This window comes from Ctenopharyngodon idella, chromosome 19 (assembly GCF_019924925.1).
Source record: "Ctenopharyngodon idella isolate HZGC_01 chromosome 19, HZGC01, whole genome shotgun sequence".
Classification (NCBI taxonomy): Eukaryota; Metazoa; Chordata; class Actinopteri; order Cypriniformes; family Xenocyprididae; genus Ctenopharyngodon; species Ctenopharyngodon idella.
In genome coordinates, this window is record NC_067238.1 from 24,871,906 (window position 1) to 24,884,556 (window position 12,651).

General features: G+C 38.8%; 1 protein-coding gene across 7 annotated transcripts in view; it reads right to left on the minus strand.

The window, feature by feature from the left end:
* Window positions 1–12,651, minus strand: part of elmo1 (engulfment and cell motility 1 (ced-12 homolog, C. elegans)) — a 93,708-nt gene that overhangs the window by 19,371 nt on the left and 61,686 nt on the right. For 6 of the 7 annotated variants that reach the window (XM_051872365.1, XM_051872363.1, XM_051872364.1 and 3 more), the window contains one exon: window positions 4,444–4,580. In XM_051872365.1, the coding sequence (XP_051728325.1) occupies window positions 4,444–4,580 (137 nt within the window). Of the gene's footprint in view, window positions 1–580; window positions 813–4,443; window positions 4,581–12,651 lie in introns of those variants that run through there. The other variant, XM_051872366.1, reaches the window with a different exon arrangement.

Sequence of the window (12,651 nt, forward strand, 5' to 3'; positions counted from 1 at the left end):
GCTGGGAGATTTTTAGTCTTTTTGATCATCCACAAAAGGTCAATCCTGTGAACACTGTACCAACAAAGAATTCACAAAGGACAAGGCTGTATACAAAAGGGATTAACCTCAATACAAGCTTTCCCTGTAAAAAGAGTAACAAAAAATGCCAAACAGACATCTCACTACACGCCTATGTACACGTGGGATACATGCACAAATAATTCAAACTTAATGAACAGCCGCACAGCAACGAGAGCGACTAGAGGTCAATGTGCTATGGAGAAAGGAGTGATGGAGAAACGACACATTAAAGCGCTCATTCATAATAAGTACCCAAGGAGGGGCTGGGCTATGGAGGAGCGCGCAGGTTGGAGCGTTCGCTCTGGATCGCTTCCTCTTTAATCGCTAGCTGAAATCTGCCTCTAACCTGATTACTACAAGCAGCTTCACACAAAGCCTGCTCCATCTGTGCGCCTGTTTTATCTCTTGTTTCCCATCAGCATCCAGGCAAAATTGCAAATGACCCTTCATCCTTTTCAGTCAGTCTACACCCCTTTTTCCTCCATGCACCCGACGCGTTCTCTTCAGCAGTACTCACATGCCATTGTCACCTCCATGTTTGGGAGCGTGGATCCACGCTGGTCCAACCCAGTGTAGCAGAGATGAACCCTGACCAGGTGCAGGGACGATCGGATCGCCAGAAGGAAAATAAAGAGTGGTGGCAGATGGTTCCTGGGTTGTTTTGTGTGTGTGTGTTGCTGATGAAAACAGACCAAGCTTTAGCCAAAGGTTGCTTTCGTCTGGGCGTTCATGCCATCAGCACTCTGAAGTCTGAAAGCATCTCCAAGCAGCTCAGTTTATGTCCATTTCAGCGCTTAAGCCTGATTGGCCAGACGCCACGGCTGCTTCAGCCAATTGCGTTCCGGCAACATGTATCACATGGTTTGTATACAAGGGAGGGCGTCTGAAGAGGGAGAGATTGGAAGGGGGAGGGGTGGGGGTTGTGCTAGCTTAAACAGAGTCACTACATCACTACTACTGTGCTTGGATGCACCGAAGTGGCCATTTTAAAGTCAGGTGTCATAGCTGCCTTCGTCAGAGCTGATTGGATGGAGAAGACAGCTGTTTATGAACCAAAAACACACGCACACAATAGCTGTTCTATGTTATTGTGAAGCGGGAGAGGGAGTAATTAGAATGTGGTTGCCATGGAAACAGGCAAACCATTGCCCGTCAGATTTTTTTTTTTTTTTTTTTTTGCCCCAAGAGCATCGCTGAGAGCAGACCTACCTCCTGCTTCTCGTCTCCACACCTCTCTCTCTCTCTCACACACACACACACACACACAGATGGACAGACAATATTTACAGGATGTGACAGGCCTATCACGAAGAGAGTGAGGCAGTGGGGGAGGAGAAAAATAGCATGTGCGTATAAAAATTAGATGGTTGTGTGAGAAGAGGCAGAGAATGGTGAGGTGCAGTCATCCGAAAATGGTGGAGGTCCATCAATGCTGTATAGTGACAGCGAAGCCTCATAATCATTTTAATGCGTGTCTGACTGGATCCACCAAGACAAAAGAACAAAATGGAGGACATAATAAAAGACTTGTGGCTCACATGCCACTAAAAAGCCACAAAACCATCCACAGATTCAGGGGTGTCAGAACCTACATACATTATTCCTCTCTCTCTCTCTCTCTCTCTCTATATATATTTATATATATATATATATATATATATATATATATATATTATATTATATATATATATATACACACAGCCAAAGTTTGGGAGATTTTTAATGTGTTAAGTCTCTTATGCTCATCAAGACCGCATTCATTGAATTAAAAAAAAAAACAAAACAAAAAAACAGTAATAATGTGAAATATTATTACAATTTAAAATAATTGTTTTCTATTTAAATATATTTTAAAATGTAATTTACCCCTGTGATGTAAATCTGAATTTTCAGCATCATTACTTCAGTCTTCAGTGTCACATGATCCTTCAGAAATCATTCTAATATGCTGATTTGCTGCTCAAGAAACATTTATTATAATTATTATTAATGCTGAAACAGTTTTGTACAATTTTTTTTAGGATTCTTTTTTTTTGTGCACTGTAAAAAGTAATACACTCTATCTACTCAATAAAATTGTAGCAACAGATTACAAGAAATATTATTAATTCAATTCAACATATAAAAATTGAGTTAGAATTAATCAAATTAATTCCTTAAAAGTCAACCATTTAAAATTTTTATTTTTTAAAATTTAAAATTAGCAAACACCATTACAAAAACCCACAAACTGACATAAAAAGCAAAGAGTCAAACTGGCCGACTAAATTAAACACTGATCACCATAATAGTGACCAAATATTTTCAATAAAATCAGCATCAACATCTAAACCTTTGATGTCTGTCTGTTATTCAGATATTTTTGTTTAAATTTTATTTAAATTTTTCTAATTTTAAATGGTTGACATCTAAGGAATTCATTTGATTATTTCTAACTCAATTCTACTTGTTGAATTTAATTAATAATATTGCTTGTAATCTGTTGCCAAAATGTTATGGAGTAGATATAGCGTATGACTTTTTACAGTGTGTGTGTGTGTGTGCGTGCGTGTGCGTGTGTGTGTGTGTGAAATAATGTACAAGGATTATGTACATTTACAAAACGTAATTATTCCTCACTTAATTTATTTTTATTAAAAAAATAGATAAATTAATAATAATAATAACAATTTAATAAAAAAAATAAAAGAAAGTATCAGAGCAAATGTAAAACTGGCTTTAAGCCATGCTTTAAGAGCTCAACGAGAGTGCAATGAGCTCAAGGGAGGCAAAAAAAATAAGACGTTGCCTATCTTTGAACCTTACAAAAATGTGTACTTGCCTCCTCTGAGAAAACATGTAGGAAACATATATTAAACTGGGGCAACGAGGTGTTATAAAGTTTATACTACTTTATTAGAAGTGAGAATTCTATAAGGCTTAAAGAGTTATTTATTTATTCTGGAGGGATAAAAGACCAACATGTAATTAACAACTGTCTCTTAAACTTTTAAGACACTATAACACTTTAATTTCAAAACAATGCCAAAGTTACATCTACTTGAGAAGGCGACATCTGAACAATGAAGCTCAGAGTTATTCCTCTAAGTCTGTATTAAGCTCCCACAAAGGTGGGTGGAGAGGTGGGTCTAATCTTCTTCAGTTCGATCAGGATTGTGTCCACACACGACAAGTAAACACAACCCAGGGATGTCGAGACTTAGGTGTTAAACTAATTTTTTTTCTCTGAAAAGAAAAAGGATTGACTATACAACTCCCACTGCCATGATTTCATATCTAGTGGGTGAAATCACATACAGTCGTTCTGCTGATGACGTGATGGTCTTATTATTCTATGTGATGGTTATATATTTGGAGGGAATACAGGCAAGCATCACAAACCACTAATGCAAAAGTCATTCTATAAAAATAACAGCTTGAGAGGACTAAAGTTTTGATTAGTGCATTTCACCACCTCAACCTTCTCGCTGCCATCAAAACAACCTGAATCAAATCAATCTACCGACAGCAACTTTTCATCCCTCCTGTAAAGTTTAAGACAGAGACTATTTCCATGTGTGCCAGACAACTGTCAGAAAGAAACAATTGGGAGTTCTGATCACCAGATTAAACAGCAGTTTTATCTCTATATTCAGCAAGTCTATTTATAATGAGGCAGGAATACAGACAAGGGGCAAAAGCGAGCAAGTTTTCTCAGATGTGCTGCTCATGTAAGAAAACAAAGGATGATGAATTTAATCACAGTGTCCAGGGAGACATGCTCCAGGGAGATATTTTAAAAATGAGTTTTCATGTCCATGAATCTTAATTAAGCTCAAATATACAGCTATACACAAGATGGTCTTTTATTCTATGCTACAACTCGGGGACAAGTTTTCTGTGTGATTATCATAATTACACAAACAACAGCCTAGCAAATCTCAACCGTCTCTTTTACCAAAAAAAAAAAAAAAAAAAAAAAAAAAGATTGTCTCTGCCAAGAGCTTGGAACAGCCATCATCCCCCTGCAAAAGTCCTGCATTTCCAAGTAGTGTGAAGTAGTGATAGACTAATTAATGATAAAGAGCCTGATTGGCCGATATGGTGAAATGTTACTAACAAATTTAAGGGCTGTGTTCAGTAGCATACTAGATTTAGCTATGGTTTTTACTCATTTTACTGATAATGTTATCCACTGCTGAAATTTTGGTATCATGACAACACTATAGCATTGGCCAATCACAAACCCATATTGGTTGACCACTAATGTGAGAAGAAGATGAGAGAACAACACAAAACTCAAGTAAGAGAAAAAGAATGAGCAAAAGAACTTGAGGAAGAGAGAGACTGAAGTAGAATTAGACACAGGTGCAGGGTCTCAATCAAAAAGGCTGCTCTCACCTTATTGAAGTCTTCAGAAGTGGCTCTCATCTCTTTCCAGGTTTTGTTGAGTAGTTGGATACAGTTGCAGAAGAACTCCTCAAACGAACGGTCGTGGGTGAAAAACATGGGGTGGAAGTCATGGCAGTTCTCGCTGGCTGTGAACAAACACATGGGACAAAGTGAGCGTTTTGTTCATTTGTCAAATATCGCACCCCAATCCACCTGAGGAAAGTTGATTTATCAGGTAAAGCATCAATATCCATATCACATGACAAAGCAATGCCCTATATTTAGGTTGATCTGCACTGGAGTCTCAAGAGAACTTCTCACTCTCCGACTGGGACTTTGAGCATGAACTTTTAAGGAGGCTCACGTGTCCGTTTTCTTAGCCAGCTTCAGCCCTCACGTGGACTGCTCATGCACTGATACATCAGATATGGCTGGGAACGAATGGTGCTACCTCACGACGCATCTCTCTGAAAGAGCCTCTTGGCAGAGCAGACGATTATTCTCAAGCATGAGAAGCATGCGCTTGGCTCTCAGGACACCTACACATTTGAAGTGAATGTGAACAGTCGGTTAAAAATGGCAATTTTATAGCTGTGTTTTCTTTCAATGCATTCCCTTGCCAGCCAGTCACTGGTCTTGATTTAGAAATTCAAAAAAACCTTTAAGATTCTCAAGAACCTCTTCCAATCCCCACAAAAAAGGACTGACATCATGCTGTACTAGTTTGTGTTACATTAAACTTGTGACTCCAGAGACTCTAGAGTTAGGGTCTTGATTTTGTGGTCTTGGTTTTGGGAACTCTCAAGATCACACAAATGTGGTCCTTCTCTGGATTTCATTACTTAGTTTCTTGGTCTGGTCTGAGTTTTAAAACTGTCGTTGGGCATCTGTCGGCCTAGTTTTTGCAGTGTGTTCTGCACCTATGGCAGTAGTTGGTGAGTGAAATTGATACTCTTTTTTTTGTATATTCACATTCCTAGCTCTTCCCATTTGACACAACAGTTGACTTTCGTCACCGCCTTTATAGTCTCAGGTCTGGATCTTCCCAACAGAACAGCTGAATCCCACGTTCCTCTTAAAAAATGCCTAAAGACTCTTCTGTGAACACTTGACTTACAACTGTTAAGGCACTTACTCTTAAAACTTTCTTGTAAAGAACCCCTCTTAATTCTTTTTCTGTTGTCTCATGGTATCCCATACTTTTGTTCTTTTCTGAGCAATTCTGGAACTTCTTATCTTCGCTTTTTGTATCCCTTATGTCTTAGTCACTTTGAATAAAAGCATCTGCTAAATGAATGAAAGCGGATCTAGGTCTCATTTTACAGACAATAAATTCAGCATTTCTCTTTTTCAGTTCATAAAATGCTTTTTGGACTGGCAGGTCTAAAGGGATCTAATCTTGGTCCGAGTCTCTGGGGTCTGATATTGGCCTGGGTCTTAAAGGTTTTTGCACTTCTTGACTCTAACTAGCCTCTTACTAGGCTTACAAGCACACAACACATTACGTAAAAGCAACGTACAGACAGCATATAGATGGATGTGATGTTGGCTGATTACCCTCATAAGAACGATAAGAGAGAGACTTGCTCTTCATCTCGCCACTTCATAAATGATCCTCAAAGATTCCCCCCCCGGGATATTACTAAAGCAGGATTATGGAATGAGAGCTCTATGATGATCTATCGTGTGAGATTAGTGCTTTATAAAAAAAGCCTGAATCAAATCAGAATGGCTGCGTGGGAAATTAAAGTCTGGGTGAGCGCTATAAAAACTGAAGGTGTTCATAAACAGCAGCAGTCAAGGTGAAAATGAAACTGAGGCTTTCACCCTGAGGCAGCACGCACCTATGTGTGTGTCAGCTACGCCACTTTAATACAAACACTACTAGAGTGGAATGGTGCTTTGAATGAGAGCCACTGTTTGAGATTCTCATTTAGGGGAATTGAAGCTTCAGAGAACCGCCAAAGCCCCTGCAGAGGGCCAGTAATTGCATTGGCTTGGTCAAAATTGAAACTTCACAGCATAATGAATGATGCCTGAAGGCGCAATGGGGCTTTCATTGAGAGTGACGTCATCTGACCAGTCAATCTGAGGCTCAATCCACCCGACCGCCCAAGCCACAGAGCTTGGTCCTTTGGGATGGCTCCAACTGATTCATTGTAATAGTTTCCTTCTCCTTCAGAAGTCAGAGGAGTTCAAGGGTGTGCTGAAGGGGAGGGCAGCACTATCAGCACCCACCTGCTGAGGAATGAAATGTCAGAGTCACTTTGGCTCTCGCCTAAGCCCTGAGCTCACAGGTTTGGACAGTATTAACAGTCTGATGCAACTCTAAAAGTCTAGCTGGCAGTCACGCTAAATGGAGGAATCTCATTAAATCAGGACGTTCTCTCATATTGTAACTAAAGGATCCTCAAAGATCTTTCTGACCTTTTATCTTCAAAGCGGTGTGATTAACACAATCCATTCCTATTTATATAGAAGTCAAGGGAATTTCTGCAAATATATGCATACACACATATTGTATACAACACTTTGAATAATAATAATAATGAGTATATTTTAATATTTTAACAATTTAATGCAGCTTCAAAGTGATTAGTCACATTGCAACTCAGGTGATTGGCTCAAAAAGTTGCCATGATGAAAAAAATGGATCCTGCACCTGCCAAACAAAGGGAATGTTTGTGCAGCTATTATAGACCTCATGTATCCATTATGTCCACACTTAAAAGCACGATTACATCATATAACATCATTACATCATATTAGTCAGTTTCTCATGACTGACACATAACTGAGGAGGCAGAGGCATTATGTGCATGGTTTGAGTATTAACATGGGCTTTATGCCCTCCAGCTAACAACCACAGCACAGTGCAAAGCTGCAGTGTAAATAGCTTACAATTCAACATGTCAACTGCTTATTTGGGTAAGCAGAAGGGCTGTCAGAAAAGCGTTAAAACCTGTTGCATGACCTTAATCCGTCAGCACAGTCACATCTGACCTCCTGTACTCTCTTCCATGAGCCTGTCATGAATCAGCATCATACTAGCATTCAATGTAATTATCATTCCTCTCATGGCTTTTCTCATGGAATCCTTCAACATTTGATGTCAGTGCATGATAGGTCTGCCAATTGATTTTACAATTGGCTTTACAAAAGGGGTTTTAGAATCAATATATTGTTACTTTTATTTTCTATCTTTTAAAATAATCACATCTATCTATACAGTACATGCAGGGTTTTCAAGACTCAACACATGGAAAAATAACTACAGCAAAGTCTTCGACTTTAACTTGTCTATTGTTATAGAGAAATTATGTAATGGTGTGGCAATCTGTTGATCCCTCAAGTCAAATGATGAGCCATAATATGCTGAAGTGAATCATCTACGGCAGGCCAACAAAAAGGACAAGCCATGTGGTCTAAAGTCTGTATAAGACACTGCAGTGGAGGACACGTGCGGCTAGGGTTGTCAAAAGTACCGACTTCGGTACCAAGTCGGTACTGAAGTTTTTAAAAATGTGACAATACCAGCATTTCCCCCTAGCATTTTGAGCGCTGTTGAGCAGATTCTTAAACTGCTCTGATTGGCCATTGTGTTCATGGGCTCAACAGATACAGTATGTCTGTGATTGGCTACAATGATCAACACTTCAAAAACATGTTGTAAATAGACATCTTTGATGCTCTTCACCGAGCGCTTAGATACACACAGGAGCTTTTGAAAGCATGCATCTATCAGCAGATCCATCTTATCAGCAGATATATTAGACATATCTGTTGAGCAAGTGAACACAATGGCCAATCAGAGGTGTTTAAGAATTTGATCAACAGTGCTCAAAATGCTAGGGGAAATGCTGGTATTGTCACATTTTTTAAATTTCAGTACCGACTTGGTACTTTTGACAACCCTATATGCGACCAATTCATACAAGTTGCATGAAGTAGACTGAACTCTGAGCAGTTTGATGATTGAACAATGGTTCATCTTTGAGAATCTGGAGGTCATCACTAAGAGCTTCCACAACTTGAGCTAGGAAGCCTTATCCTCTGGAGTACAGGCTCTGCAGAGACTTGTCTGGGTGGTCTTTAATGCAGACATATGATCTTCCCACGTACTAGGAATCTGCCCAGGAATTTTACCCATATGTCCATATCCTTGTGCATCTTCAAAGAGGTCATAGGATTGTAGGACTGGCAGATGCCTTGGCCACCCTTGCACCTCTCAAAATATGACATGATCATCTCACGTCTTGATGATCTGCCACAGATAATTATGGAAGACAAGACGCATCTTAGGGGAAGAAAACAACGAACAAACTAAAAAAGCAAGTACAAGGCTAAAAGCCCCAAGGATGATATTCAAACCTCACACAGCAATCAATGAGACGTCAAGATGAGATGACAGCTGTGAGAGGTCATCTTCGAGGCAAGAGCTGTGATGAACTGACGAATCTACAGTGATAGATGCCACCCTGGCTCTCAAATGCAGAGGGAACACTCTTCAAGACACGGAGAATGAAATAATCATTGCCATTAGACAAAGTACGCCCTGTGACAACTCCAGAGGGAAATTAAGTCCAAAAAATCTAGAAAGCCATACTACATTGGTTCTGCCAAAAAAAGAAACTTTCACATAACTTCTGAAGACTTGGAATTTACTTTTGACCCTGTAAAGTCTGACATATGGAATATTAGTCAGAAAAATAACAATTTATTGAAACTTTAGACAAAATATTTTAAAAAAAGTTTTTGTTTAGTATCATCTCTGATACATCAAACTTTTTGTTGTTTAATCTCTTTAAGTAAATGTTGGAAAATTGAGGCAGGAGAATCTTTAAGCAGGAGAATTCAAGGAGAAGTATTACTTGGGGCAGGTTTGCTAACATGATGTAAACAACTGACAATACATGGCAGATGAGACTGCTGCCAATCTGTTCACTTGTCTCATACTCAAACGTCTATCCACAAACATTCATAAACACACTTCAATCCACAAACTATAATACGCACGTCAACAAATTATAATACACACATCAATCCACTATCATAAATGCTTGTCAATCCACAAACTATCATACATGCACTTTAATACACAGACTATTGATTTCCTTTGTAGATAAACATGACTAGCATCTATTTCATCACACACATACCTATCTTGCTGTGTAATATAAGCACAGCAGATGTTCTACTGGACCTGCACCTCTGTGTTTGAATGTGGGTGAGATGCTGACAGCAGCTGCATCTGTTCACTCATCTATTTTGCATGAGAAAACTTGACCACACCAATGGCACAGCTGTCTATCTTTTTTAATCCATTTTTTATCTATTCATTCTATCCTGAAAAGACCTCACAGCAGTCTGACATTTCATACAGTGTTCAGAAATGAACCATCCAATTGTCGTCTCCAAGACCGGACAACTTTAAGCTTAATTTCTACAGGGAATCTATGGCAATAATGCAGGGGGTTCACCAATTATTGCTGGATTTAAATGAAATTTTTCTGCAAAAATATAAAAATATGAGTTAAATACAAATACAATATTTAATGGTATAGTTCACCCAAACCAGTATGACTTTATAGATATTTTTAAATTTATGTGTGTGGGTGTGATGCGCGGTTCAGGTATTCCCTACATTTAAGATAGTAATACCAGAAATCTCTGACCTTGTGGGGACCTTTTTTGGTCCCTATGAGGAAAACGGCTTATAAATCATACTAAATGATGTTTTTTGAAAATGCAAAAATGCAGAAAGTTTTCTGTGTGGGTTGTGTTTAGGGGTTATGGGATAGAATATACAGTTTGTACAGTTTAAAAATCATTATGTCTATGGAAAGTCCCCATACAACATGGAAACCCAACATTTTTGTCCATTCAATGAAAGGCAATGATGTCCAAGAATAACTATAATACAGGTTTAAAACAACATGATAGTGATAGAAAGAATTACATGACCAATTAAATTTTTGGATCAACTATGCTTTTAATTTAACTTCAACCAAAGTTAAGAAGATAATATTCAGCTTCTTAGTTAAAAAGCTAAAGAAATGTTTCATTGTCCCTTCCACATTAAAATGTGATAAATTAAGTTTAAATGATATTCTAATGGCTCTGCAATGTAAACATCAAAACAAAGTATGTTAATACAATGATATGGTATATACACATTATTAAAGGCCAGGCTTAAAATGTAACACCCAATACAAGAGTTCTCTGCACCGCCTATCTATTCACAAAGTGGTCTTCGGCCTCAAAACTATTCAAGACCCCTGTTTTCAACTATTCTTTACTTCAACTAGATAAAATACTGCATGTAAGTGGTTCTTTTGAACCTCTTTGAGCTGCTAATGGGACCTTATAATCTGAATCAGCCGCAGGGATCACTTCAAAGGCAGTGTAAATTTCTATTTAACTCAACTTAGCTCTCTAGCATCCATCGTTCACTCCATGTAATTGCCCACACTGTGTGCATTTTTGTCAGCATTTGTGCATTGTGCCAAGAGAGGTCTTATTACTGAGTGCAGTTGAAGTGAAATTGAAGAACTCCAATAGTACGGTCTGTCAATACCGACATCCATATCCACTAACTTCTGTACAGAGGAGAAAAAGAGCCTCAGTGAATACTGAAGCAGAAGATGTTCCTATGAGAACATTTCCCACTAAACAAATAAACTTCAGTGGTTAACAAGACATGCGGGAGCTCCTTTCTGTCAATATGCAGAAAGGAGCACTTTTTTACACATTGTATATTTTCTTCCCCTGCATTTTGGTAGCAACTAGAGCAAACAGAAGAACGGTCTGGTTTCATCCACGGACTTAAAGTTGATCCCTGAGGCATTACACAGGCTTGACCAGGCATGGAGCCATGTGCCCGTCTTAAAAGTGTGCCATATCTCAGTAGGGAGCTCATGATTGAGCAGCAGGGATGTCAAGAACATCATCTTAGAGGTGTGAGATAATACGGACAGTTACAGACAAGCCTATTCCTGATGCTGTTTGTCTGCGGGGAGCTGAGGATCATCGATGCTCGTGGGTGTATTAATGAAATCAAAAGCCATGGACCTCCAGGTGATCTGACTGTGACATGCTCATTGTGATAGTTTTACAAATCATAATACAAAACAAGATCCGAATTTGCAATCCGACCCACATGGCACACATGTGGTCCAGACATACATTTGATGTGCGCAATAAATAGAACTACTGTTTTACATTGCAAATGCAACTCATGTTGGCTTTAGATAAATGTAAAATGTAATTTTTAGGGCATTTGCTTAGCATCAATATGTGACTAAAACAATCCTGATTAGATGCTAAGTTAAATTGATTTTTGGAAGATGAAAAAGTTCACAAAGATGACCAAATTTTCTGGTTCGCATATATTTACTATATAGTTTTTGATACAGTTACTACATTTCAACTCTATAGTTGGCCAAATTATTCACAGTTTTGAGCCATCATTAGTATGTTATTTCAGTCATAAGATGGAAACACACTACTCTCTTTCCTCTGTAAAAATGCAATTACACCATAAATCCATAAGCAAGGACATTTCTGCCAGTAGCCATTTTGATTCTCCTCATAAATATTAGATACACCTTTTTAAAGGCTGAAATAGGAAGCCATTGCGTGGCGCCTGACCACCGCAGATTCCATTAAAGCTTTTGCAGGAAAAACATGGACAGCTATAAAACTTTCAGCGCTTCTCTTGAGAGGAGGTGAAGCAGGGACACCTGGACTCCTGATAAATAATTCATGACTGCTGACGGAAGTGCCGGTCGAACAGAAACTCTTGTACCACAGCTAGATAAAACATATTTAAATGTGATGTGGGAAATGGCATTAAAAAAAATCTGTCACCGGTAGGGTCAAATTGACGGTATTGGGAGATGGATGGCTCAGGAAGAATTGTTTGCCCCGCAACAGTGTACCGTGCCAGCATAACTGAAGGGAAATGATGGCCTGAAAGCTAAAACAAGTGTTGGGAAACTCTTATTAACATAAAATGAGCAATCATCTGCAGCACCGTTGCAGTCTCCAGAGCTTTCACAGGTGTGACATGGCTTAGACCTCTTCCTGGATTGGTGAGGGCACAAACTGGCCCATCACTGCTGAAGTTAGGACATCAAAGTGAGTCATATGCATCAAAATAAGATGCATATGCCTAATTGTAAAATACACCAAATGAAAAGAGTATAGCAAGTAGTA